At 44.4% G+C, this 24398-nt stretch overlaps 1 protein-coding gene across 2 annotated transcripts in view; it reads left to right on the plus strand.

Moving 5' to 3' along the window:
* CA11 (carbonic anhydrase 11) overlaps nucleotides 1-24398 on the plus strand; it is a 500072-nt gene that overhangs the window by 423665 nt on the left and 52009 nt on the right. For both annotated transcript variants that reach the window (XM_063942739.1, XM_063942738.1), the window contains one exon: nucleotides 2207-2361. In XM_063942739.1, the coding sequence (XP_063798809.1) occupies nucleotides 2207-2361 (155 nt within the window). The remainder of the gene's footprint in view (nucleotides 1-2206; nucleotides 2362-24398) is intronic.

Below are 24398 nucleotides of genomic sequence, written 5' to 3' on the forward strand. Positions count from 1 at the left end.
AATAAAGGAGTTGTTCTGCAGGTGGTGACCACAGATCACTTCTCAGCTCCTATGCTTTCTGGCTGATGTTTTGGTCACTTTTGAAAGCTGGCGGTGCTTTCACTGTAGTGGTAGCATGAGACGGAGTCTACAACCCACACAAGTGGCTCAGGTAGTGCAGCTCATACAGGATGGCACATCAATGCGAGCTGAAGGTTTTGCTGTGTCTGTCAGCGTAGTGTCCAGAGCATGGAGGCGCTACCAGGAGACAGGCCAGTACATCAGGAGACGTGGAGGAGGCCGTAGGAGGGCAACAACCCAGCAGCAGGACCGCTACCTCCGCCTTGGTGCAAGGAGGAACAGGAGGAGCACTGCCAGAGCCATGCAAAATGACCTCCAGCAAGCCACAAATGTGCATGTGTCTACTCAAACGATCAGAAACAGACTCCATGAGGGTGGTATGAGGGCCCGACGTCCACAGGTGGGGGTTGTGCTTACAGCCCAACACCGTGCAGGACGTTTGGCATTTGCCAGAGAACACCAAGATTGGCAAATTCGCCACTGCCGCCCTGTGCCATTCACAGATGAAAGCAAGTTCTCACTGAGCACATGTGACAGACGTGACAGAGTCTGGAGACGCCAAGGAGAACGTTCTGCTGCCTGCAACATCCTCCAGCATGACCGGTTTGGCAGTGGGTCAGTAATGGTGTGGGGTGGCATTTCTTTGGGGGGCCGCACAGCCCTCCACGTGCTTGCCAGAGGTAGCCTGACTGCTATTAGGTACCGAGATGAGATCCTCAGACCCCTTGTGAGACCATATGCTGGTGCGGTTGGCCCTGGGTTCCTCCTAATGCAAGACAATGCTAGACCTCATGTGGCTGGAGTTTGTCAGCAGTTCCTGCAATAAATGTGGTAAATGACCCGCCCTAAAAAGTGTGGAGCTGCTCCTTTAAATTAATAATGACAGTAAAAAGATAAAAACAGGAGCGCTGGAAAGAGAGAAAGATTAAAAATAATAAATTGAATTAAAAAGTTGCAAACACCTGTGAACAAAAAAGAAAATAGTTACTTTATAATGTTTACAGCACTTCTGTGCTGATGTGAAAGTCCTGTGCGTGAGTCCTTTTGTGGACACCGGAGCTGTGATCCGTGCTGCGGCTGCAGTGGGGAAACCTAACTGTCTGTCTCTCCCTTACTCTGCCTACCTGTAGTCACGTCCGTCACTCGGTTCTCACATGTGGATCGTGTTCCGCTGCCCCGTTCTTGATGCCGTCTTCTGCACTGTCGTTTCCACACCCGTGTGGCGCAGGCGGGATGACGTAAGGCTTTCACTTGTAACTCAAGTGTCCACAAAAGGACTCACGCACAGGACTTTCACATCAGCACAGAAGTGCTGTAAACATTATAAAGTAACTATTTTCTTTTTTGTTCACAGGTGTTTGCAACTTTTTAATTCAATTTATTATTTTTAATCTTTCTCTCTTTCCAGCGCTCCTGTTTTTATCTTTTTACTAGCAGTTCCTGCAAGACAAAGGCATTGATGCTATGGACTGGCCCGCTCGTTCCCCAGACCTGAATCCAATTGAGCACATCTGGGACATCATGTCTCGCTCCATCCACCAACGCCACGTTGCACTACAGACTGTCCAGGAGTTGGCGGATGCTTTAGTTCAGGTCTGGGAGGAGATCCCTCAGGAGACCATCCGCCACCTCATCAGGAGCATGTCCAAGCGTTGTAGGGAGGTCATACAGGCACGTGGAGGCCACACACACTACTGAGCTTCATTTTTACTTGTTTTAAGGACATTACATCAAAGTTGGATTAGCCTGTAGTGTGTTTTTCCACTTTAATTTTGAGTGTGACTCCAAATCCAGACCTCCATGGGTTAATAAATTTGATTTCCATTGATAATTTTTGTGTGATTTTGTTGTCAGCACACTCAACTATGTAAAGAACAAGTATTTAATAAGAATATTTCATTCATTCAGATCTAGGATGTGTTGTTTAAGTGTTCCCTTTATTTTTTTTGAGCAGTGTATATATATATATATATATATATATATATACATACATACATATGCAATACTTCTGCATTAAAATTACATATTAAGCAGATCATTGGGTCTTGATTTAATATGTTTGTACATTCCAAAAATGGGTTTACAGAATTAAAAGTACTTATGTGTGTTTGGACTGTTTTAACACAAAGTACATGTATTTTCACAGGTGAAGCTAATTTCATACAAGATCTCAGCATTGAAGAACTGTATCCAGAGTCATTTGGCTTTTTGACTTATCAAGGTTCTATGACCATACCTCCATGCTATGAAACTGTGACTTGGATTATAATAGACAGACCTCTGAATATTACTTCAGTGCAGGTAAAGAACAATTGCTACTCATTTCTTATCTATCATAATAATTGTATTGAACCTGTTTGTATGTCTGTGAGGTCGAACAATTACTGCTGCACATGCTGTATTACATGTCAATATTTGTGCGTTTTGCTGATTGAAGCTGCTTCCAAGAGATTTTGGATGATTGCATTCTAAATTATTGGCAGAACATGCAGGTGATTCTCATTGGGTGTCCCATACATTGGCAGACAATATTGTTCAGGTTAAGCAGTAATTTGAACAAAAATGTGTGGGCACATTTATTTACAGGTACATAAATAAAACCACGATTATCTACCTATCCAAGGCAGTAACCATAAATTATATCTACTCTAACAATTCAAGATACACAGAGCTCAGACATGTATATTACATTTACAGAAAGGTACAACAATACAATAATTTAAAAAAGCAAGACAACTAACTCAAGCTTAGAACATATTTTCTTCTAAATGTAAAAAAAACCTATTTAGAAACCTCCAGATTATGATTGGTAGTGACATAGGGGCGATTTAGACTTGTATGCAAGCTATCCGGTTTGCGTACAACCAGGGGCTGGCTGGCAACGTTCGGCCTGGATGGCAATGAAAGCAAGTAGCTCCATCTTTATACCGAAAAGTAAACTGTGGCTATATATACAGTACAGTATATATGTATATATATATATATATATATATATAAATAGACCACCAGTGGTCTGACGAAAGTTTAGTTAATAAACTGAAACGTTACTGCAGCTTATGGTGTTCAGCACCTATCTTTTTCAGTGATTTCTAAGACCTTGGAGTGCCGCCTTCTACATGCTATATATATATATATATATATATATAGTCCATGGTAGCAGCCCGGCACTCTGCTGTCCCCTTAGGGGTATTGCTCCGGTGCCCTCCTAGGGGTGTGGTAGCCCCAATATACAGACAGAGGGTACTGGCGGCACTCAGAGTCTTGCACAACAAAGTTGAAAAAAGCAAAGGTGCATTTAATGTCAATGTTTCGGGGGACAAACCCCCTTCCTCAGGACACTGCAAAATAGTGGCAATTCAGTGCAAACAACTTTAATACCTTACCTTCCCGGGCCCCAGCGTCTCCCACCGCATCCGCGCCGTCCAGTGTACGGAGCCCGCACTTCCGGTGACGTGTAGCGCCCGCGACTTCCGGCCGCCGGGTGCTACACGTGACCGGAAGTGCGGGCTCCGTACACTGGACGGCGCGGACGCGGCAGGAGACGCTGGGGCCGGGGAAGTTAAGGTATTTAAGTTGTTTGCACTGAATTGCCACTAGTTTACAGTGTCCTGAGGAAGGGGGTTCGTCTCCCGAAATGTTGACATTAAATGCACCTTTTGCTTTTTTCAACTTTGTTGTGCAAGACTCTGAGTGCCACCAGTACCCTCTGTCTGTCTGTATATATATATCTATATCTATATATATATATATATATATATACACACACACACACACACACACACACACACACACACACACACACACACACACACACACACAATAGTGAAACTGGCGCCAAGGGGTCGTGTCTACCCCCAATTATTTTTGTGAACCCTTACAAGGTTTCATACATTAACATACATTAAAAATAACATGCTTTCCTTCATAAGATTTAATATAAAATATAAAATACAGCTTCAATGTCCATAACAATACAAATGTTATTTGATGACTTCCGCTCACAGTTGACACAATTTCGATGGTCACATAAAGAACAAGTATGTGAATAATTCTCTACAGACTCCTCCTTCTCTTATTGTAGATTGGAGGTCACTTCACTTATACAGATAATCAAATGTGTTTCATCTTATACCAAGACTTCATCAGGGGTATATCTACAATTGTAGAATAATTTTAAGGACATTTCGCTCATATAACATTATTCATAAAACATTAAAAAAGGAAAGAAATACATTCAAAAAGTACAGGCCTATGAAAAAAAACAGATCAAGACAGAACAGAGAGAAAGAAAACAGCAATCCATTAATAGATGCATCGATCTTTAAAAACACATACCTCTTAAAATTGATAAGTACCATCAATAAATTAGTAGAGCACCAAAAAAGCTTCTCTTGGAATCGGAAACACCATATGGACAACTAGAACTTTTAAATGTGTGATCCACAAAGCCTAATTGGAAAATATTTATTTCAATTATACGTCTTCTCCTTGGTAATCATATATTTTGTAATAGGTGTGTAAAATACACATACCTCACAGCTCAAAAACTTGTGTATAACATTCAGACAATCAGATTCACAGGATACTCCAACAGGTATTCAACCTGGGGAATTCATTACATGAGATTAATGTTCATTAGTGGAACCCCACTAACAGATAGCATTAGATTCTACCAAGGGCTCAATATAAACCTCATAATTAAATAAAACTCAATGCCAAATGAATGGCGTGAAATAAATAAACTCCAATAAGAATTTATGACCATATCCTGATAAAGGCAACCCCAGGACAGGGTAAATCTCGCTGATCCCATTCCCAGCTCAAGTACACACTCAATCGGTTAGCATCAGGTTCATTCATGGCTGCAGCCAGTTACCAGTTACATAAAGAGAGTGAAGTAGGAAATAGCAGAAGCATTTAATTTGAATAAACAGTACAATATAAAGAAGCTCAAATCTGCATACAATGCCATAGTTTCCTGACACATAGCTCTATCTTATTGGCTAACAAAACCTTATCTTATACGTGATATATCTAGAAACTTCTATAATTAACATATGGACTTATTGGGTTAGCTATGGGGAATTTTGCTAAAAACAAGACATACATTTGTCTGATATTGTTTCACACCTGCCTTACCACAAATGGGACAGATACCTTTTGAAGCCTACATGTCTAGCTGCTGGCAATAACATTTCAAGCAAGAAAGTACTAAAATATAGAACTGTGTTTTTCACTTAAAAGGTCATACAAAGTGCAAAACCTTTCACTTGTTTCAATATCAGCTCTGAACTGAAAAACTATTTTAAACAGATTATCAAATGTCAATGAGACATATTAAAACATGGAGTATATGAAAAAATATTGCTTCCATCTAGTGATGAGCGGGTTCGGTTCCTCGGAATCCGAACCCCCCCGAACTTCACCCATTTTACACGGGTCCGAGGCATACTCGGATACTCCAGTATTGCTCGGTTAACCCGAGCGCACCCGAACGTCATCATCCCGCTGTCGGATTCTCGCGAGATTCGGATTCTATAAAAGGAGCCGCGCGTCGCCACCATTTTTCACTCGTGCATTGGAAACGATAGTGAGAGGACGTGGCTGGCGTCCTCTCACTTTGTTTCAGAACTTTCAGGGGGCTGCAAATATCTTTTTTCTGGGGACCAGCAGTATTATAGGAGGAGTACAGTGCAGAGTTTTGCTGACCAGTGACCACCAGTATTATACGTTCTCTGCCTGAAAAACGCTCCATATCTGTGCTCAGTGTGCTGCATATATCTGTGCTCACACTGCTTTATTGTGGGGACTGGGGACCGCCAGTATTATATACGAGGAGTACAGTGCAGAGTTTTGCTGACCAGTGACCACCAGTATTATACGTTCTCTGCCTGAAAAACGCTCCATATCTGTGCTCTGTGTGCTGCATATATCTGTGCTCACACTGCTTTATTGTGGGGACTAGGGACCAGCAGTATTATATAGGAGGAGTACAGTGCAGAGTTTTGCTGACCAGTGACCACCAGTATTATACGCTCTCTGCCTGAAAAACGCTCCATATCTGTGCTGCATTGTAGTATATAGTAGGAGTACAGTGCATAATTTTGCTGACCACCAGTATATAATATATAGGAGTACGGTACAGAAGGCCACTGCTCTACCTACCTCTGTGTCGTCAAGTATACTATCCATCCATACCTGTGGTGCATTTCAGTATTGCACAGTTTGCTGACCACCAGTATAACTATATATATAGCAGTACGGTACAGTAGTCCACTGCTCTACCTACCTCTGTGTCGTCAAGTATATTATCCATCCATACCTGTGGTGCATTTCAGTTTTGCACAGTTTGCTGACCACCAGTATATACTATATAGCAGTACGGTACAGAAGGCCACTGCTCTACCTACCTCTGTGTCGTCAAGTATACTATCCATCCATACCTGTGGTGCATTTCAGTTGAGCGCAGTATATATAGTAGTAGGCCATTGCTATTGATATATTACTGGCATATAATTCCACACATTAAAAAATGGAGACCAAAAATGTGGAGGGTAAAATAGGGAAAGATCAAGATCCACTTCCACCTCGTGCTGAAGCTGCTGCCACTAGTCATGGCTGAGACGATGAAATGCCATCAACGTCGTCTGCCAAGGCCGATGCCCAATGTCATAGTAGAGAGCATGTAAAATCCCAAAAAATAAAGCTCAGTAAAATGACCCAAAAATCTAAATCAAAATCGTCTGAGGAGAAGCGTAAACTTGCCAATGTGCCATTTACGACACGGAGTGGCAAGGAACGGCTGAGGGTCTGGCCTATGTTCGTGGCTAGTGGTTCAGCTTCACATGAGGATGGAAGCACTCATCCTCCTGCTAGAAAACTTAAAAGAGTTAAGATGGCAAAAGCACAGCAAAGAACTGTGCGTTCTTCTAAATCACAAATCCCCAAGGAGAGTCCAATTGTGTCGGTTGCGATGCCTGACCTTCCCAACACTGGACGGGAAGAGGTTTCGCCTTCCACCATTAGCACGCCCCCTGCAAGTGCTGGAAGGAGCACCCGCAGTCCAGTTCCTGATAGTCAAATTGAAGATGTCACTGTTGAAGTACACCAGGATGAGGATATGAGTGTTGCTGGCGCTGGGGAGGAAATTGACAAGGAGGATTCTGATGGTGAGGTGGTTTGTTTAAGTCAGGCACCCAGGGAGACACCTGTTGTCCGTGGGACGAATATGGCCATTGACATGCCTGGTCAAATTACAAAAAAAATCACCTCTTCGGTGTGGAATTATTTTAACAGAAATGCGGACAATAGGTGTCAAGCTATGTGTTGCCTTTGTCAAGCTGTAATAAGTAGGGGTAAGGACATTAACCACCTAAGAACATCCTCCCTTATACGTCACCTGGAGCGCATTCATCAGAAGTCAATAACAAGTTCAAAAACTTTGGGTGACAGCAGAAGCAGTCCACTGCCAACTAAATCCCTTCCTCTTGCAACCAAGCTCCTGCAAACCACACCACCAACTCCCTCAGTGTCAATTTCCTCCTTAGACAAGAAAGCCAATAGTCCTGCAGGCCATTTCACTTGCAAGTCTGACGAGTCCTCTCCTGCCTGGGATTCCTCCGATGCATCCTTGAGTGTAACGCCTACTGCTGCTGGTGCTGCTGTTGTTGCTGCTAGGAGTCGATCGTTATCCCAGAGGGGAAGTCGGAATACCACTTGTACTACTTCCAGTAAGCAATTGACTGTCCAACAGTCCTTTGCGAGGAATATGAAATATCACACCAGTCATCCTGCTGCAAAGCGGATAACTCAGGTCTTGGCAGCTGCGGTGGTGTTAAACGTGTGTCCGGTATCCACCGTTAATTCACAGGGAATTAGAGAATTGATTGAGGTACTGTGTCCCCGGTACCAAATACCATTTAGGTTCCATTTCTCTAGGCAGGCGATACCGAGAATGTACACAGACGTCAGAAAAAGAGTCACCAGTGTCCTAAAAAATGCAGTTGTTCCCAATGTCCACTTAACCACGGACATGTGGACAAGTGGAGCAGGGCAGACTCAGGACTATATGACTGTGACAGCCCACTGGGTAGATGTATTGCCTACTGCAGCAAGAACAGCAGCGGCAGCACCAGTAGCAGCATCTCGCAAACGCCAACTCGTTCCTAGGCAGGCTACGCTTTGTATCACTGCTTTCCATAAGAGGCACACAGCTGACAACCTCTTACGGAAACTGAGGAACATCATCGCAGAATGGCTACCCCAATTGGACTCTCCTGGGGATTTGTGACATCGGACAACGCCACCAATATTGTGCGTGCATTACATCTGGGCAAATTCCAGCACGTCCCATGTTTTGCACATACATTGAATTTGGTGGTGCAGAATTTTTTTTAAAATGACATGGAAATGCAAGAGATGCTGTCGGTGGCCCGAAGAATTGCGGGCCACTTTCGGCATTCAGCCACTGCGTGCCGAAGACTGGAGCACCAGCAAACACTCCTGAACCTGCCCCGCCATCATCTGAAGCAAGAGGTGGTAACGAGGTGGAATTCAAGCCTCTATATGCTTCAGAGGATGGAGGAGCAGCAAATGGCCATTCAAGCCTATACATCTGCCTACGATATAGGCAAAGGAGGGGAAATGCACCTGACTCAAGCGCAGTGAAGAATGATTTCAACGTTGTGCAAGGTTCTGCAACCCTTTGAACTTGCCACAAGTGAAGTCAGTTCAGACACTGCCAGCCTGAGTCAGGTCATTCCCCTCATTAGGCTTTTGCAGAAGAAGCTGGAGAGATTGAAGGAGGAGCTAAAACAGAGCGATCCCGCTAGGCATGTGGGACTTGTGGATAGAGCCCTTAATTCACTTAACCAGGATTCCCAGGTGGTCAATCTGTTGTAATCAGAGCACTACATTTTGTGCTCGATCCTAGGTTTAAAGCCTACGTTGTATCTCTCTTTCTGGCAGACACAAGTGTGCAGAGGTGCAAAGACCTGCTGGTGAGACACTTGTCAAGTCAAGCGGAACGTGACCCGTCAACAGCTCCTCCTTCACATTCTCCCGTAGCTGGGGCTGCGAGGAAAAGGCTAAGAATTCCGAGCCCACCCGCTACCGGTGATGCAGGGCAGTCTGGAGCGAGTGCTGACATCTGGTCTGGACTGAAGGACCTGCCAACAATTACTGACATGTCATCTACTGTCACTGCATATGATTCTGTCACCATTGGAAGAATGGTGGAGGATTATATGAGTGACCGCATCCAAGTAGGCACGTCAGACAGTCCGTACGTATACTGGCAGGAAAAAGAGGCAATTTGGAGGCCCTTGCACAAACTGGCTTTATTTTACCTAAGTTACCCCCCCTCCAGTGTGTACTCCGAAAGAGTGTTTAGTGCAGTCGCTCACTTTGTCAGCAATCGGCGTACGAGGTTACTTCCAGAAAATGTGGAGAAGATGATGTTCATCAAAATTAATTATAATCAATTCCTCCGTGGAGGCATTCACCAGCAATTGCCTCCAGAAAGTACACAGGGACCTGAGATGGTGGATTCCAGTGGGGACGAATTAATAATCTGTGAGGAGGGGGATGTACACAGTGAAAGGGGTGAGGAATCGGACGATGAGGAGGAGGTGGACATCTTGCCTCTGTAGAGCTAGTTTGTACAAGGAGAGATTGATTGCTTCTTTTTTGGTGGGAGCCCAAACCAACCAGTCATTTTAGTCACAATCTGTGTTTCAGCAAAGTATATTTGAATTTGAAAATGCTAAATAATAACATGCCAGTTAATCATTATAAATAATATAGTAAAAAAATAATACATATTCTGCATATTAAAAAAAGACTTTTGTAATCACATAACAGACAGACGTGCTCTAAATATACACTGCTCAAAAAAATAAAGGGAACACTTAAACAACACAATGTAACTCCAAGTCAATCACACTTCTGTAAAATCAAACTGTCCACTTAGGAAGCAACACTGATTGACAATCAATTTCACATGCTGTTGTGCAAATGGAATAGACAACAGGTGGAAATTACAGGCAATTAGCAAGACATTCCCAATAAAGGAGTTGTTCTGCAGGTGGTGACCACAGACCACTTCTCAGCTCCTATGCTTTCTGGCTGATGTTTTGGTCACTTTTGAAAGCTGGCGGTGCTTTCACTCTAGTGGTAGCATGAGACGGAATCTACATCCCACACAAGTGGCTCAGGTAGTGCAGCTCATCCAGGATGGCACATCGATGCGAGCTGTGGCAAGAAGGTTTGCTGTGTCTGTCAGCGTAGTGTCCAGAGCATGGAGGCGCTACCAGGAGACAGGCCAGTACATCAGGAGACGTGGAGGAGGCCGTAGGAGGGCAACAACCCAGCAGCAGGACCGCTACCTCCGCCTTTGTGCAAGGAGGAACAGGAGGAGCACTGCCAGAGCCCTGCAAAATGACCTCCAGCAAGCCACAAATGTGCATGTGTCTACTCAAACGATCAGAAACAGACTCCATGAGGGTGGTATGAGGGCCCGACGTCCACAGGTGGGGGTTGTGCTTACAGCCCAACACCGTGCAGGACGTTTGGCATTTGCCAGAGAACACCAAGATTGGCAAATTCGCCACTGCCGCCCTGTGCTCTTCACAGATGAAAGCAGGTTCTCACTGAGCACATGTGACAGACGTGACAGAGTCTGGAGACGCCAAGGAGAACGTTCTGCTGCCGGCAACATCCTCCAGCATGACCGGTTTGGCAGTGGGTCAGTAATGTTGTGGGGTGGCATTTCTTTGGGGGGCCGCACAGCCCTCCACGTGCTCGCCAGAGGTAGCCTGACTGCCATTAGGTACCGAGATGAGATCCTCAGACCCCCTGTGAGACCATATGCTGGTGCGGTTGTCCCTGGGTTCCTCCTAATGCAAGACAATACCAGACCTCATGTGGCTGGAGTGTGTCAGCAGTTCCTGCAAGACGAAGGCATTGATGCTATGGACTGGCCCGTACGTTCCCCAGACCTGAATTCAATTGAGCACATCTGGGATATCATGTCTTGCTCCATCCACCAACGCCACGTTGCACCACAGACTGTCCAAGAGTTGGTGGATGCTTTAGTCCAAGTCTGGGAGGAGATCCCTCAGGAGACCATCCGCCACCTCATCAGGAGCATGCCCAGGCGTTGTAGGGAGGTCATACAGGCACGTGGAGACCACACACACTACTGAGCCTCATTTTGACTTGTTTTAAGGACATTACCTCAAAGTTGGATCAGCCTGTAGTGTGTTTTCCCACTTTAATTTTGAGTGTGACTCTAAATCCAGACCTCCATGGGTTAATAAATTTGATTTCCATTGATCATTTTTGTGTGATTTTGTTGTCATCACATTCAACTATGTAAAGAACAAAGTATTTAATAAGAATATGTCATTCATTCAGATCTAGGATGTGTTATTTTAGTGTTCCCTTTATTTTATGAGCAGTGTATATTAACAAATCACTCCTTATTCAGATTCTCCAATGTGCAAAACACTGAACCTAGGCCCTCATTCCGAGTTGATCGGTCGCAAGGCGAATTTAGCAGAGTTACACACGCTTAGTCTACGCCTACTGGGAGTGTATCTTAGCATCTTAAAAGTGCGAACGAAGTTTACGCAATATTGCGAACAAAAAAAACTTAGCAGTTTTAGAGTAGCTCCAGACTTACTCTGCCTGTGCGATCAGTTCAGTGCTTGTCGTTCCTGGTTTGACGTCACAAACACTCCCAGCGTTCGCCCAGACACTCCCCCGTTTCTCCGGCCACTCCTGCGTTTTTTCCGGAAACGGTAGCGTTTTCAGCCACACGCCCATAAAACGCTGTGTTTCCGCCCAGTAACACCCATTTCCTGTCAATCACACTACGTTCGCCGGTGCGAACAAAAAGCCGTGAGTAAAAATCCTTTCTTCATAGCAGAATTACTTAGCGCAGTCGCAGTGCGAACATTGCGCATGCGCTCTAAGCAGATTTTCACTGCGATGCGAAAAAAAAGAACGAGCGAACGACTCGGAATGAGGGCCCTAGTAAATATCCAGCTCTGAGTTGCTCCTAAAGGCTATGCAAAGAGCTGGCAATGTCAGTCATTCTGGAAGGATAAATTAATATTATAAGCAACAAAACACATTGTTTATTTGAATTGTATAACCATCCCAAAACAGTAGCATTGAACAAAACAAATCTATAATGTAAAATTCATCAAACATCTGGAAGCTATGATTTTTATATAGATTCCAAACATCAATTATATGCAATGAATTTTCATTGCTATAAATGTAAGAAAATACAGTAAAAGTATCTGTCTTTAATATTATGTGCTGTCTCTTTAGTTTAGATTTGCTAAAGTATTCATAGTACCATGGTCATATCTAATTTAGAATAATAGTAGTCAGTAATCCACATGGTTCCTTGTCTTGACTTAAGTATTAGTTTAGATAAAACAACTAAATGGTATACTAAATGGCTGGTATTTTCCAATGTACACAATATAAAGTTTGATGCATATGTAATACCCTATTGATAAGGCTACAGATGATGTAGTGTGTGGGTATAAGCTAGCATTACTTCCGTGATTGATCAACCCTCTGACATTTTACTTTAGCAGAAACTCCTAACTCAGTTCATGCACAAGCTGAGAGGCAAGGGTTCCCCAACCAAACAGCCAATGGGAGACAAAATTTATGTAAAAGTGATCTACATTTATTTATAGTAAACCAAAAATACTGGATGGGTCACTGCTATAGAATAATAGGTTTGGTGTAATAAACTATATATACACAATAAATCACATAAATTACAATAACACCAGCTATGAGTCTTTTTGTAAATTGAATATTACTCCACTGACGATTGCAGCTATTTCAAGAACATACAAAAGTCAAATCTACTACTTTAATTGTCTTAAATTGGCTATTTCTTATTCCAATTAATTTACCCCTATATTAAAGTAGAAATGTCTTTTACACATTAGTAAAATGTCTTAATAACCTAATTCAGAGGAACTATCATTGATAACCCAGGTTATGGTTAACTCTCTATGCATGCACTGGGGCCCTTAAAGTGTATTCACAACTGAAAGTCAGATTCTCCAACAAGCTGACTAACAACCTTTCGGCCAACAACCCCGCGTCAGTTTGGAGAGGTATGCAAGCCATAACCAGCTACAAGAAAACCCCGAAAAACCCACTGTCATGCACCAGGAACTGGCGGACGAGCTGAACAGTCCTACCCCTGTCCCAGGCAAAGCTGACCACCTACTCCCCTATCCTGGACTCCACTCCCAGGCACTGCAGGTGGATCAGAAAGAGGTAGGAGGAATGTTCAGAAGGGTCAAACCTAGGAAAGCCACAGGCCCGGACGGAGTATCGCCATCTGCCCTGAAGAACTGTACTGTTCAGCTAGCCCCCATCTTCTCCAAGATCTTCAACACCTCACTGGAGACATGCAAGGTTCCCTCCTGCTTTAAATGTTCAACAATCGTCCCGGTTCCAAAGAGCTCAGCTGCAAAAGACCTAAACGACTACAGGCCGATCGCACTAACATTTGTGGCAATGACAGTGTTTGAACGGCCGGTGCTGAACCACCTGAGAGAAGCGACTTACACCCACCTAGACCCCTTGAAGTTTGCATACCGAGCAAACAGGAGTGTCGAGGATGCAGTTAACTTGGGGCTGCACTACATCCTACAGCACCTAGACCGACCCGGCTCTTATGCGAGGGTCCTATATGTCGACTTCAGTTCGGCATTCAACACAATCGTCCCCAGAATCCTGCAAGCCAAACTCCTCTCCTTAGGGGTCCCAGAATCAACATGCTTCTGGATCGTCAACTTCCTGACAGCAAGGAAACAGGTGATGAAAGCCGGGTCATTCATGTCTAGTGGGCGCACGATCAGCATGGGGGCCCCTCAAGGATGTGTCCTCTCCCCCGCTGCTCTTCTCTCTATATTCCAACGACCGCACCTCAGTCGAGCAATCAGTAAAAATTATAAAATTCACAGATGACACCACCTGCATACAGATGTGAAATGGAACGGCTAACGCAGTTGTGCGGCAGGAACAACATTGACCTAAATCCCCTCAAAACAGTTGAGATGATGGTGGACTTCATAAGGAAATCCAATGCCATGCAACCACTCGTAACAGCCGACAGCATGGTTTCGTGGGTCGACTCCTTCAAATTCCTAGGGTCAAAAATTTCCCGAGACCTCAAATGGGGACCCAACATAAGAGCTGTCATAAAGAAGGCCAAGCAACGGATGTTCTTTCTGAGGCAACACAGGAAATTCAACATCCCGCAGAAGCTGATGCTCATCTTCTACACAGCGATCGAAGAATCGGTCCTATGTTCCTCGATAACAGTCTAGTATAGAGCTGCCAATGAGAGTGACAGACAGAAGCTGCAAAGGACAGCTGAAAAGATTGTTGGGGCTGACCTCCCTCCCGTCCAGGAATTATACCAGTCAAGGGTCAGGAAGCGAGCAGAGACAATAGTGGCAGATATGCAGCACCCAGGTCACAAACTGTTTGATCCGCTTCCATCAGGCAGACGCTACAGGTCCATTCCCGCAAAGTCGACCAGATCCATTAAAAGCTCTTCCCACTAGCTGTCCACCAGCTGAACAATATATAAAAAATCTAACATGTATAATATGTCTAATATGTCTAGTCTATCGTACAGTTGCAATGTGCAGTATGAACTCATACGTGTAATGTTTGTAATGTATGCTACATTTTTCCCCCATCTTATGCTATGTATTCCCCCTTCATGTTGCTGCTTGCCGATGCACTGTACTGCAATAAATTCCTAGTGTATGTGAGTACACCTGGCCAATAAAGCTGATTCTGATATAGCAATGTTGCAGTGCTGATGTGTAAAGTAGGAGCAATTTCTCTATATTACACATAGAACCTGTTTATAATAATGGGTTCCTCTCACCATATCAGATGACCTACAGTTAATCATGATGCAGCTTCCCCTCCAGAAGATACTGTAGGCACAGCAAACAATTGGATAAGACACATAGGGGTCTATTTACTAAGCCTTGGATGGAGATAAAGTACCTGCCAATCAGCTTCCAACTATAATTTTTCAAACCCAGACTGCAACATGGCAGTTAGGAGCTGATTGGCTGGTACTTTATCTCTGTCCACTTTTTCTCCATCCAAGGCTCTTAGTCAATAGATCCCTCAGATTGGCTTTCTGTCTAGCACCACAAGTCCCAGACACTTTTGGTTGGAACATGTTTTCTGATATATTTCTCCTCAGCAAATGTCTCTTAAACACTCAGATCCTGCTATATTCTCGGTTTTTGGTCACTGCATTTTCTCTTGTCACCCTTACGTTTGTTTGTCTCTCTCAGCTGCTTATCCCTTTGCAGTGGTGTTCCCTCAGCTCCTTGTCACTCCTCCAATCTATCTCTTTTAAATCAACTTTATTTTAAAATGACACTGACTTCAGTCCCTTTTCAAAATTGCAACAGATGTGTCTTCAACATACAGAAAGTATAGCATTAATACGCCATGCAGCACAATATGCCTGGTGCAAGTCAGATGTCTTATGCCCATTTTGCATCTTAGTCAAAACGTGATGCATCTATGATGCAGGAGAGATTGTCCTGTTTAATTTTACATTGCGACACTGTGTGACTGAATCTCTATATGAAGCACAACAGAACTTGACGTGGAAAAATCAACGCTTACTGCATCATAGCACTTCGTATACAGATTCAGAGGCTCAGCTGCACACAGATATACCAGTGTCGCATATCAAATGAATCATCAGACTCTCCTGATGCGTGCTAGTCGGAAAAAAGATGCCTGCTGCTACCAGAGACTCATGGGCCTAGTACTCCAAGAGTTGCTGTTTGGTGTGACTGCAGCAATGATGTATGAGGACACATCTGCATATGGTCACAACAATTACTATAAGTGCAGTGGCCTTGAAATAATATAGTGATCTCACGATCATTTTGGTAATGGCCCACCATCTTTTTATAGATAAGGGTTGACTATAAAATCTATCATATGTATTTTATTCATAAAGCGCCACTAAAGTTACGTAGACTCATACAAAAAGGGGGTAGAAGATACTACCTAACTAAAGTACATTGTGAATAACAGATAAATCCACAACTTTACATATATACAGAATTCCATAATCTCAATCTGCAAATGACATAACTACAGTTACATTCTAGAGTGGTAATCGGCAGACACAAAGGGGTAAGGGAGCCAGGTTGAGGAATTGAGAGAGGACAGCTAAAATCCTGTCTTTTTTCTAAATACAAAACCTGAAATTTGGATCTAAAATCTGAATTCCGAAATGTGGGTAGATCCAAACTGTGATTTGGGGGGTTAATTCAGATCTGATCGCTAGACAGTGATTTTTGCTGTCCTGCGTTCAGTCGCCGCATACAGGGGGAGTGTATTTTCGCTGTGCAAGCGTGTGATCACATGTGTAGCAGAACTGCACAAACTGATTCACATCAGGCTGTTCGAGGCCAGAACTCAGGGCCGGTTCCGGGGCTCTGTGCGCCCCGGGCGGCAATAGGGGGCGTGGCTTTGTACAGGGTGCGTGGTCATTTACGCCCCCTGTACAGACTGAAATGATGTGCGGTGCGCGATGACGTCATCGCGCACCGCACAGCAAAGGTCCTCTCCACGAAGGGAACTAGACGCGTCATCGCACACCGCACAGCAAAGGTCCTCTCCACGAAGGGAAACTAGACGCGTAGCGTCTAGTTCCCTTCGTGGAGAGGACCTTTGCTGTGTGGTGCGCGATGACGTCATCGCGCACCGCACAGTAAAGGACCTCTCCACGAAGGGAAACTAGACACGTGCGCGTCTAGTTTCCCTTCACAGTGGCAGCGGGGGGGCAGCGGCAGCAGGGGGGCAGCGGGCAGCGGGGGGCACACAGCAGCAGCGGATCTTGCCCTGGTGCGGCGCCCTCCGGACGGCGCCCTGCGCCCTCCGGAAGGCGGCACCCCGGGCAAAAGTCCTGCTTTCCTGTGGCAAGATCCGCTACTGCCGGAACTGACATCAGACACGCTCCATGAAAACGCTTGATCCCACCTGCTGTGCGAAAATGCACAGCAGCCATCAAATCTGAATCACCCCCTTGGTTGGGATCGCATCTCCTCAGGAGATAGGGACTGGATTTTGGTTTGATTTGGATCCACAAAATTCGAGTGGATTCGGATTTCTGGAGAACCGAACTACACATTTCTAGTGTTTTTGTACTGTTGGTCACTTTACAACAGGGACGTGCAGTCAGGGAAGGCAGGGGAGGCAGTGCCTCCCCTGTCATAATGATTAAGATAATACAAAGAAGATGCATATGACACATATTCTGTGCCATATGTATCTTCTTAATATTATTCTTAGTGTTGCTGTTTTTTATATGTGTTTGGGAGGCACCGATCGTGGTGCCTCCCGTTGTCACTGGGAAAAGTATGGGGAGCGGGGGGCGGGCACGGGCGGGGACTAGCCATGGGCTGTAAAAGCCCATTGAAAATATATGGGAAAGCGGCACCATTAGTGGTGCCGCTTTCATACAGGGACGTGCTTTCAACCTATGAAAGCACGTCCCTGTCAGTGAGGCCACAGTGATTGGCCAGCGGATCCGTCACTGGATCCGCTGTCAATCACTGTGTCGGCGACGCTGGCGGAGGAGGTGTGGGCGGCTGGATGCGGCGATGATGCGGGCGGCGGGATGCGGCGGTGGAACGGGCGTCGGCGGTGCGGGTTGCGGCGGCGGTGCGGCGGCGTAAATTACCTTTATCCTGCAGAGTTTGGCAGCGGAGCGGTTCCAGTTTCAAAAATGGCGCCTCAGCGTCATTTTTGAAATTCAAGATGGCCGCCGCGAGCCACGTCATCGCCCCGCCCCCTCCGGCTGACTTATATAAGTCAGCGCGAGGCGGAGGAGAGTCAGTCCGACGGCGGAGGAGGAGCTGTGAAGAGCTCCTGAAGAATGAAGACGCCGGAAGTCCTGGCTGGGCGGCGGCTATGCAAAGGAGCTTAGCAGCCGCCGCCCACCAGGTGAAGACGCTGGAAGCCCTGGGGAGGTGGCGCCCCCCCCCCCAGGTGAAGACGCCGGAAGCCCTGGGAAGGCGGCGGCCACGCAAAAGAGCTTGAAGGCCGCCGCCCCCAGGTGAAGACCCAGTTTAATAAAGCTTATTTTCAAGACAGTGTGGTGTTTTTATTTTAATATTTTCTTTACAGGTGGACTACAGGTGCCAGCGGGCACTTTATGTCCGGGCATGCTGGCACTTGTGGTTCTCCAAGTGCCAGCATGCTGGGGCAGGCTTGCTGGGACCTGTAGGCTACCTGTAAAGAACAATATTACTATTCTTTGCAGGTGGACTACAGGTGCCAGCAGGCCCTTTGTGTCCGGGCATACTGGCACTTGTGGTTCTCCAAGTGCCAGCATGCTGGGGCAGGCTTGCTGGGACCTGTAGGCCACCTGTAAAGAACAATATTAACACACAATGAACCCCGCACCCACCGCCACCAGGGGTGCGGGGCATAGCACTGGGCTATCAGCCCAGTGCTGGTTATTGCTCGGGAGGGGGGACCCCATTTTTATTTTTTGGGGTTCCCGCTTTCCGAGGAATTCCAACCCTGGGCTGACTGGCTGGGGGGCAGATTAATGTTATGGCAGGGGGACCCCACACTGAGTGTCTCCCCTGCTATGGCATTACTCCCCCTGGCTGGTTCTGCCTAGTGCTGGTTTTCCTGATGTGTTGGGGGACCACACTTTTTTTTTTTTTTTCAGGGGGGGGGAGAGGGCTTGTTAGCTGCCAGTGCCTCCCCAACCAGTGACCTCACCGCACGTCACTGCTTTACAATGTGTTATATATAAGTTTAAGTCTGCCATGGATTGCTTGCAAAAACTCTCCAGGCCTAGGAAAATATCCTAGTGTATTTCATACACAAAGTCATCACTGAAACAATAATATTTAAAGAACATATGCAAATTACACTCCCAATAACAGAATACTATAACCAGTAAAGTAATTATACTTATATGAGGCAGATGGCTACTGGGGAAAAAAATGATCAAGATTGTCACTGGGAATATAGGGTCACATTCTAAGATGTAAGCAAACCCAATGGTTTATGTAGATCTCTGATGGTTATCAGGGCACGGTGCAAGGTTTTTCGACATCCTAGGCAATGCTGCACAATATCGCCCCTGCTCCCCCTAATACCACAATGCCCACCAGCTCACATACATAACTGAGTTCTTTAAATTTATGATTTTTTAGATTTATTAATAACGTAAATTATATAAATAATAATACTATAACAATAACATTAACACTGTCTACAAGACCACCATGTAATACTAAGGGCGGGACGTAGTGAAGTCTGAATTCGGCGGCTGTGCGGGATGCCGGACGAACTCAGACTTTTTTTTTACAGAGGCATAGTTTAGCTTGTACATGATTGCCCCTTTAAATAAACATCACACACAGGCATTGGACTTGAACTTAATTATATCCCGGCCCAAGAGCATTTAAGTGACTACCATACAATACGGAGAACATTTAAGTGAACACCAGAGATTACTAGGAGCATTACTGTAACCGCCATATAATATTGACAGCATTTTAGCGAGTACCCGGCAGCACTGGCTGCATCACAGCATCTGACAAGTCATGTGACTGTCAGTACTGTGTGTGGCCAGTCTGCTCTGGACCTGAGAAAGTAGATTTGCAGGGGCATAGTGCAAGGATAGTGGCAGCTGTGGCTGGTAAGACCAGCAGCCACCGCTAACGTCATGTAGATGAAGGATGTTTTGTTCAAAGACTCAGTGGTGCCCCCATGGGGCTGGCGCCCTTAGGCACCTGCCTAAAGCTGCCTAATGGTAGCACCGGCCCTGATGGTTATTGATCTCCTCACGTGCAGGTACAGCACTACCCATGTGCAGATCAATGGATGCAATGAAGGTCAGTACCCCCTAAGCCACACATAATTGACATGCTGCGGCTGTTTGGGGGCAGGGACAGCGACGGTGAGTGTTTTACAAAACTGAGGCAGGTCGGCTCCTAATGGTAGGTATGCCATGGCCAGGGTCTGTGTCATCTGACACATCTTTCCTGGCCTTTTCTACTTGATTACATGGGACATCTTACACTGTTAAAGGATGGCTCATGGGCCTACATGGGAGAAGATCTTTCTATCAAGAAGACAAGTAAATTTTAAAGCAGAAGAATATGTGTTTGAAAGGTACATGCTAAAAGAAGGTAGTGCTCCTTTGGCTGGTAAAGAACTCCCTTTAAAATGATCCTTCTTATGGGTCACATTAATGATGGCCACTGTGGTGATACAAAAGTCTCATATAAATTAGTTAAAATAATTGACAAACCCAAGTAAAAGTTGGACTTGTTGGATTTCTTGTAAATGTACAATATTTCTAGAGAGGGTCAAAAATGTTTAGCAATCTACCAGAAGACATCTGAGGAATATAGGCTAAACACAACCTCTGCAGTTTCCTTACACATGACCAGCCACCAGAATATGCAAGACAAAGAAGTCTGTGAGATGCCAGTATGGACACCCTTGTCATCCATGTTGGAGAGCAGAATAATTTCTTTAATCCATTTAAAATATCTAAAAAGACATAAAACATTTAATTTTTAGGTTATATTAGGCCCTGTAACCTATGGACTAGTTTCTGCAGCATTTACCGGGAGAGGGATTCATGGGATCCCTCCCAAGCAATGAGTGCTCGCACAGGCGTAGTCTGATGACTGCCATGTACAGTAGCATGGCCAGCTGCCAAAAGCAGTAAGAAAGGTGATCACATTAGTATGTGTATTTTAATGCATTCTGACAATACATCATTTCTTATTGCCGCAAAAAGAGGATATAATATAAATAATCATTATCAAGTCTAGCACCCAGTAATTGACAAATGTGACCATAAGGGTTATTAATATGTAGCTAACATATGCCCAGAACTATTGGAGAGTGTGCAGTGAGGCTTACTACTCTATCAAACTAATTCTAACCTAAACACATGCAGAATCAGCTGTTTCACTCAGATTTAGCAAAGGTGCAATGCATATCAGAGCCAAAGATGTATCAGAGACATATCCTGTTTTGAGAGTAACATGGAAGGTGACAGTATTTAAAAAGCTGTGAAAAACCTGGCTTTTCAAAAATGCCTGCAGTGGCTAATGCTTACTTGCCTACTCTCCCAGAAATTGTGGAAGACTCCTGATTTTTGGGGTAGCCCCCTGGACCACTAGAAGAGCAGACAGATCTTCCACATCCTGCCCACACCCTAGTGAAGTGGACAGGATAGAGAGATAATCTCAAGCATTCAGGTGTACGTGGTGAGGGGAGGTGCGAAAATGACCCGAATTGTGTCGCAGCATCTTCCCAAGGTGGGGCAGGGCTTACTAATATCAGAGCCTTGCTCCACCTCCTGAAGTTTCCTGCAGGAGAAATCAAAAGTAGGTAAGTATGTGCTATGTGCTAATGACATCTTCAGATGGTGTTAGTCCACTGTTCCCTATGTGGCACAAAAGGCTGGAATGGGATCTTGCAATCCCTCTCTCTGAGTTGGAGCGACCTTAATGGCCATCTCAAGTTTTTCCCTCTCCACATGTGCATATGGCAGTGCATGCACAGTTTCACTGCCCAGGACAGCATTATAGGCCCTGGGCAAAGCAATGCATACACACCCATTTGCAGGAACAAAGTTGTCCTGTGCTGACAGTGAATGGCTGCCAGCATTCTGATTGGTGGATAGCTTCAGCCTTCCACCAATCAGCATGCTGACAGCCATTCACTGTCTGGCTCCAGGCTGGGAGACACGTAGAGAATGCCGCCTCACTGCTCAAATTGTGTTACCACCACCCACCCCTGCTTGGAGGCCCACAGAATTGTTTGGCCCTGGGCAGCTGCCCAGTGTGTCTATATGTTAAAATGGCCCTGTCTGAAGCTTCAGATAAGTGAAAGGGTGATCTGTTACTTTACTTCTTACTGATTGTCGGGATGGGTCTTATCAGAGACCATTACTCAGTGAATTTGCAATGTTCCCATTTTCCGAATTGGTGTTACATGCAGATCTGTAGGCAGACTCACATTATTCCAATACTAAAACAGGCAAGACGTGTTTATGACTAGAAGATAAACACTGATCTTTGCAAAAGTTCCAAAAATGGAGAGATTAAATTCCTACCATCTCTGGAGAGTAACCCGCACCAAGATAAAAAATGGCGCTGTTATAACCAAAAAGTTGGGGTAACTTCCTATTTATAATATATCTGTGTGTGAGTATCAGATTCTCCACATTGATATGTGATTAAGGTTCATATGGTGCTACCAACTGGTTTAGATAAGGATACATTATCAAATCCCCACAATGAGGGGACAAGAGAGAGAAACCAGTTATAACTGAGGTGCACACATCCCAACTAATAATAAAAATAATACTTGATTAGGGGTTTATCGAAGCTCCCCTTGTATCCCCTGTATATTATCCAATGGAGGCTTAAATGCCCACGTACACCTAGTAGTATAAATTAAGAAAAAATATACTTGGTGTATGTGGGCATTTAAGCCTCCATTGGATAATATCAATATACTGTAGAGGAGCTTCAATAAACACCTAATCAAGTATTATTTTTATTATTAGTTGGGTTGTGTGCACCTCACTGGTTTCTCTCTCTTGTCCCCTCACTGTGAGGATTTGATAATAAAACATTGATCTTTGTTTTTTTATATTTTGCTTCAATATGTCACATTATTTGATTATATCTCTATTTTGAGTTAGTCAGGGTTTTGTCTGTAATGTTACAATGTATTCTGTGAGGATATTGTTCTACATAAACACATTTATAGTTCTAAAATAATACTCACCTAAAAGTACATCTTAAAGTTATTAGTGTCATGGAGAAAACTTGTAATATAACTGTTTCATTCTGTTAATAAGCACGTTATTCCTTCATTACAATACATATTTATTCTGGCAGGGGTATAATACACCTGTTTAATTCATTCATCCATCTAATTCAATACCTTTTATTAAAGCAAACACTTTTTGGCAAATCAAAAATGCCGCACATGTTTTAATATTATTTATTTATAAAGCATTGGTTTCAGAACACATTGCGGCAATTAAACAGCTGCCATCTAAAACTTTGTAGGTGTCATGAAACTTGAAATAGTTTATTACATCTTTTCTGCAGAGACAGTAATAATAAAATAAACTCTAGCTTTCTATAAACCTGTCACAAGGTTCTCCATGCAAAGTTGTACAATCCTTTCCTAGAGGGGCAGTCTTCCTGAGTTGCTCCAAGATCTTGCTGCAATGCTCTTGTAGTCAATTTTGACACTCAATTACCTCTGCACAGTGCCTAATTTAAAATGCTTATCTTTAAATATTGAATGTTTGGGGAAATTTGAATCCCAATACAGCAATTTCTAGCAGGCAAAATTAAAAGTATAAGCTCTCAGCTTGGTTCCTGCTTTAGCTATGGGGAACAGAATGCCAGTGGAGGGAAGAAATATGTTCTTCCACAACACAGTTCAGCGCCAGCTGTGCAGCTTCAGAACTCTCCCAGATATAAACAGTATGTTACTCTGGGGCAGATGTATTAACCTGGAGAAGGCATAAGGAAGTGATAAACCAGTGATATGTGCAAGGTGATAAAGGCACCAGCCAATCAGCTCCAATATGTAAATTAACAGTTAGGATCTGATTGGCTGCTGCCTTTATCACCTTGCACATATCACTGGTTTATCACTTCCTTATGCCTTCTCCAGGTTGATACATCTGCCCCTCAGTCACATTCTTGGACCTTCTTACACCTGGAGAATTTTTCACCTACAGTAGTTGGGAAAAGCCAAATTTCTAATGTCATTTCAAGACCATGTTAGGAAACCATAGGCCTAATTGTAATACTAGACTGTGAGTGCCATTGTTCACCGCTCAGGCAATTGCATAACTAAAATCCCTTGTTCTCCCAGCATTCTGTAAATCATCTGACCCATAATTGCCAACCCTACAAAACAGACACAACACATCTCACGCTTGACTTTCTATAGTCACTAGTTACCAGCCCATCAAAATGACGGAACAAAACAGTAATGTTAGTGCATGATGGCTGTGTGTGACCAACGGAGCAACACTTAAATTGCTCCATCGGATGATACTTAATGGCCGCAGGCGCAAAATACATGAACTACACTCATGGAAGGAACAGCATTAGGCTTCTATTATATCTGTACTGCTCACATTCTGGGGATTATAAAAAATGTGTATGTCCTTTTTTTATTTCTTTCCGTCCTTTTTCATGTCACCTGACTGCCCA

The sequence above is a fragment of the Pseudophryne corroboree genome, chromosome 10 (genome assembly GCF_028390025.1).
Source record: "Pseudophryne corroboree isolate aPseCor3 chromosome 10, aPseCor3.hap2, whole genome shotgun sequence".
In the NCBI taxonomy this organism is placed as follows: Eukaryota; Metazoa; Chordata; class Amphibia; order Anura; family Myobatrachidae; genus Pseudophryne; species Pseudophryne corroboree.